At 42.7% G+C, this 5761-nt stretch overlaps 1 protein-coding gene across 1 annotated transcript; it reads right to left on the bottom strand.

Annotated features, from left to right (window-relative positions):
- Positions 1 to 3176: 3176 nt before the first annotated feature.
- On the bottom strand, positions 3177 to 4771 carry LOC122016897 (UDP-glucose flavonoid 3-O-glucosyltransferase 7-like). Its single transcript, XM_042574332.1, has one exon. It carries the CDS (start codon positions 4740 to 4742, stop codon positions 3267 to 3269), a length of 1476 nt encoding a protein of 491 aa, XP_042430266.1. The 5' UTR covers positions 4743 to 4771; the 3' UTR covers positions 3177 to 3266.
- Between the last annotated feature and the right edge of the window lie 990 nt (positions 4772 to 5761).

The raw sequence follows: 5761 nt of genomic DNA, 5'->3' as shown, positions 1-5761 counted from the left end.
GTTTGACTAAAATACTATGTACAATAAGATTAGTGAGTTAATCCAAATAAATCCGGATTAGACTCAAATGAATCTGGATTAGACTCATTGGATTTATGGGTTAGCCATTAAATTATTAGATTAATGGTTAATCCAATATACTAAATCTAACTCATTAAGATTAATAAAGATTAATGAAGATTAATTCATCATTAATAGAAGAAGACCAAAAGGCAAAATCCTTGGTAGTCACTGGATGAATACAAAAGACCCTTTTGAGTGAAATTTTCATGAGACTCTTGATTTTCTTCTTCTTCTTATTCTTGTCTTGGTCGAACATCACTTATGATTGTTGCTAGCACAACATAGTTGGTGATTCTCTGAATACTGAGTTCATGCGACGAATGAAGGGTGTGTTCGTATGGATACCGTAGAGGTGTGGACGTTCTGATCACGCTAAGATCTACCAAAGTCAAGTTGCTTCTAAGATTGTTTTGTTCACGTAAAAAAGATAACTATTCTATTTTGATAGAGTAGTAAAAAAAAGTGTATACTGTATTCACTTGGATCTCTAGAGGAATCATTTTTTTTACTACGTATGTTATTATTTTTCATAAAAGATCCCTACAAAAATCAGGGGGAGTATCTATTATTGTACTCTTTTTTCCTTCATTTAGGCTTTTTTCCAGTGAGTTTTACTGGCAAGGTTTTAATGAGACAATATTGGATTCTCCATTGATCATCTAAAGAGGAGTGTTATAATAGATAATTGATTTGATTTGATTGTTGATTGATGAATCATTGTATTCTTCCATTTTTACACCACTCTATATGTCTTATAAATAGGAGTGTTTGATAGAAATAAAATATAAGACAATTCTCTCTATAATTCTCTTTTCTTCTATTTTTGAATTATAACATTTAGTTGATTCTAGGGCAGTTATTTTTTATCATTAAATTTATTTGGAATTTCTTTTATTCAAAGAGTAAGCTTTTGGACGGCTATTTTTATGATATTTTACTTAAATAATACATTTGAATTTTAAATAGTTGTTGCATGGTCACTACATTACTACTATTTTAGTGGTGATCCTATCCGGAAGTTAAGCGGAAGTTAAGTCAGATGGGGGGTCGATGATGAGGACAAGAACGTTGATGGAGAGAGGACTTGGATCTAGGACCTGAAGATACGTCGCAGGCTTTAGACGTTCGAGCAGAGGAGGGGGAGACGGTCGAAGATAGTACCCACAAACCTATGCACACCATAGATAGATCGCATGGGAGCGTTAGGGCCAGAATCAGGCAATGTCTCTGACGCATGCACTGCGATGCACAAGTTAGAATTAGGATAGAGCCCAAAAAGTGCCGGAAGCAGATGAACACTAGAATTGTAGTAGATGCGTGTGTGCGCGCGTACCTAACCAATGGAGAGGACCCCCCCCTTTTATACCGCATCTCATAATCTTCACAATAATGGGGCATTAGAGAATTCCTGATGTCAGGGTATGTCACGTGATAGAGGATGTATGATGAATTTTCAGAGGTGGTTGTGATTCTCTTATAGTGTTATTCCTTGGCGATAGTCCAACTGGCATTAGGGTCGACCGGACTGGAACCGTGCTCATGAGAAGTGAGGGTCTGAGCCATAGGGATCTGACAGGTGTGAAGGTCGATTGGGAGTAGACCAAAAGTCATGCCCATGAGAAGTGAGGGACTAAGTGATCGAGATCTGATTGATGTGGAGGCTGACCGAGAGTAGATTGGGAGTCGTGCCCATGAAAAGTAAGGGTTTGAGTGTTGGGATCCGACCGGCATAGAGGCCGACTGAGAGTAGATTGGGAGTCATGTTTATGAGAAGTGAGGGTCTGAATCCTGGGGTGGTCCGACCAACGCCGATATCGACCGAGAGTATACTGAGAGTCATGCTCATGAGAAGTGAGGGTCTAAGTCCTAAGGTCTGATCGACACGGAAGCCGATTGGAAGTAGATTGGGAGGCATGTCCATGAGAAGTGAGGGTTTAAGCCATGGGAATCCGACCTTCACAAATGCCGATCGAGAGTAGATTGGGAGTCGTGTTCATGAGAAATGAGGGATTGAGCCTCGAGGGACGTTCCGATATGAGGGCTAATAAAGAATAAACTTAGAGCTCTGCCCATAAAAAGAGGTTAGGCCATGTTCCGGGGACAATGGCCTGTTCATACACATACTTCCTGAATTTGATCGCAACCTCCTCTTGACTATCACACCATCTTGATTATGAACCCTAACTCTATCCCAGGGTCATCTAGTATACATCGTATCAGGTGTCATAATTAGGCCTGGGTCGGTACGTTATACCGTACCCAAAATCGAATACCGTATACCGTACCGAAAAAATCGGTATTCTAAGAAATGATACCGATACCGTACCAACATTTCGGTATACCGAATTTCGGTATACCGAAATGTCGGTACGGTATCGGTAAAATACCATCATGCCGAAGTTATATATATATTACATATAATATATAAAACATAATTCTCTGGTAATGAAGGGCAGTGATCATATAAGAACAAGAGTTGGGATTTCAGACCCAAATATGTAAGATTGAAGATTAAACCAGTAGCTGGTGGTCTCAGGGTGGTGGCTCACCGGAGACTCGTCGAAATCTTGCCAAAAATAACTAAATGCTATCTGGAAAAATAGGGGAAGCATATAGGCTTCAATCCCTGCTAAAAATACCATAAATCCACCAAAGAAATAAAAGCTAAAACTCATCGAAAAATCGGACAAGAACTTGCGCAAGCATAGCTCTCAGAACAGAGCTCGGTGATTAGATTTCTTCAGATTCAAAGAAGAGAAAAAATTATTAGGGCTGGAGAAGAAGTTTCTAAGTTGTTGTGCATCTTCTCCGGCGACTACGTGCGGTGGTCGACTGTGGAAGGAAAGAATCGCTAGTCGCGACGTGTGCGACGACGACACAAGGAGAGAACATGGTTTGGGGCCGTTTAGGGTTTGGTTTAGGCTTTAGGGGAATCTAAATTAATCATTTAATATATAGTTACTCGGTATTTCGGTATACCGAAATATTTTAAATCGTTACCGTTACGATATTTTTTCGATACGATTTTTCGATATTTCGATATTTTGATATTTTTTTCCAGCCCTAGTCATAATGCTCTTCCAATAATACGAGTCATAAATTATAGCCGGTTCTGAGACGTTTAAGATCAGCATTTGCATCGACGAGCATTGTTTAATTTTGGAGAAGCATACAAACGATGTTCAAACACTGTTATTGTTAGTTCATTTCTTCTCATCTCCATTCTCCCTGTTTAATCCAACGGTTTTCAATCGAATCAACTCCTCTATGAGGCAAGTCATCGCTTGATGAGAAGATCCACCTTCTTCAATCGCCCTTCTCGCCATCTCTCCCAGCTCCCTCGCCCTCTTGCTCCTCTCTTCTGCTTCCTCTCCACTACCCATCAGCTCATCCACCGCCGCCTTCAGTTGCTTACCGTTCACCACCGTCCGCTCCTCTACTTTATTGTAGCTGGAAATCACACCGATTGAGATCCCAATCCTGTGCACGTTGACCAACAGCTTCTCGTTCAGGAATTGCTCGGCAAACAACGGCCAAGTGATCACCGGAACTCCGGCAGTAATCGCTTCCAGGCACGAGTTCCACCCGCAGTGCGTCACGAAGCCTCCCACCGCTTCGTGATTCAATATGAGAAGCTGCGGCGCCCATCCTTGCACCAACATTCCCTTCCCGCCGCCGACCACCCTGTTCTCGAATCCCTCTGGAAGCCATTCCGATATCTCTCCGGCGTTCCCCACGACCCAGATGAACGGCCGGTCCGACGAATCGAGACCTCGCGCGATCTCCCGCAGCTGAATGGCCGTGAACCGGGCCACGCTCCCGAAGCAGACGTAGAGGACTGACCTCGGCCTCTTGGTTTCGAGCCAACTCAAGAAATGATCGGCGGTCCCCGAAGCAGCGCCGCTGCTCCCTCGCACCATCTTCATATCCATGCCTCGGTTCTGCAGCGAGACGGGGCCGACGAACCAGAACCTGAGGTCTCGCGAGTTGGGGGCTCGATCGACGTAGTCACGTTCCAGCTCGTAGAAACTGTTCACGACCGTGCCGTGGATCCGGTGAAGGCTTTCGACCATCCGGTGGGAGAGCTCGCTGGGATGAAGGACAACGTAGGGGAGATTAGAGAGCTTGAGATGGATCTTCTGCGGTATGCCGGGAACCTCGATCAATCGCTCGGTCTCCAAGTCGCCCTGGTTCAGCTCGCCGTCTATTACGATGTTAATAACTGCGGAGCTAAAGAAGTTGCATCCATTAAAGAGGAGCGAAGGAACGGAGGCTTCTTGGGCGACGCGGGTGGCCCAAGGATAGAAGAAATCGACGACGACGCAGTCAGGGCGGTGGGTTTTGAGCAGCAGCGAGAAGGAGGGCTCAAGCCTGTCGGTGGCGGCGGTGAGCTGAAAGAGGTCGTCGGGGTTAGAGAAGGCGGCGAGGTTCTCGTAGCCCTCGGGAATTCCAGCTTCTGAGCAGGGGAGGCGGAGGGGGAGGAGTTGGATAGTGTGGCGGAGGGAAGCGTCGGTGTTGGCGAGATCAACGGTAGGCTTGACGAGAGGCACGTTGCCGGTGGTGGTTACGACTGTGGCTTTGATTCCTCTTCCTGCAAAAAGCCGTGCCAAGTCGACCATTGGGATCATGTGGCCTGGGGAGAGAAAGGGCAGGAAGAGAATATGCAGATCATCCGCCATGGTCTTGAGCACAAGGTTGCAAACTGTGCGTGCTTCTATCCATTAAATACAGAGGCTTGCATCAGCATGGCACTCACTCTACGAACTGTGGACTAGGAGGCTACGTTTCTTATCCTCTCTGCCCAATTCCGTCAGCAATCACGTCGTTAGGAAAGAGATAAGTCCGAATCCTTTAGATCGCAAAATGCCATCTAGAACATACGGTCTAGAGGATCTGGCTGGAGAAACATCTCAGCAAAAGGATAGTTAGGAAAGAGATACTTCCCAATAGAGGATTGGTAGGGTACATCCCAACAGAGGATGTATTAGATGACTAAATCCAAAGAAGATACATATAGATGGACTTATATTTAATTAACATATACAGTTAATTGAGAAAGACCTAGGATGTGTAGAAGATTTCCACTATATTTATAGGATATTTGACCATAAGTAAAAAATCAATAATTATTTGTGATGAATTCAGATCAATCATTTACTAGCTATTATTTTGATTTACAATATTACTTTAAAAATTGATGAAAGTTAGATTTTGTTATAGATGCATCTTTTATAAGGATTAATTTATTGTCAATATTTAAAATGTAAAGATAATTTTTTAACGATTTGATACATATATATTGATTTTTTGCATATGATTTCATATGGATGAGCGAAATTGATATATATTTGTTGAATGTAGCATGGATAGGTTAAGATTTAACCTATAAATCAAGTTTTTCGCATTATCCATAAAAAATGTCATTGACGACGCGATTTTAATATTTTTGAGCTGAAAAATCATGTTCAGAAAATCAAATTTTTTGATATCAATCGATTGGAGAAGGTCCTCAATTAATTAGTAAACATGAATTTGGACACAGAAAGTTTCCAAATTGATTGGATTGATCGAATGGTATTTACCAATCGATTAACATAAGGGTCAATCGATTGGGATGGCCAGGATCATAAACAAAGGGTTTACAAATCAATTGGGTTGATCGATTAGTGTTTACCAATCAATTAACATAAGGATCAAT

Source organism: Zingiber officinale, chromosome 1A (genome assembly GCF_018446385.1).
Source record: "Zingiber officinale cultivar Zhangliang chromosome 1A, Zo_v1.1, whole genome shotgun sequence".
Lineage (NCBI taxonomy): Eukaryota > Viridiplantae > Streptophyta > Magnoliopsida > Zingiberales > Zingiberaceae > Zingiber > Zingiber officinale.
Note: the sequence above shows the minus strand (reverse complement) of the source record. Positions and strands in the feature narration are given on the sequence as shown.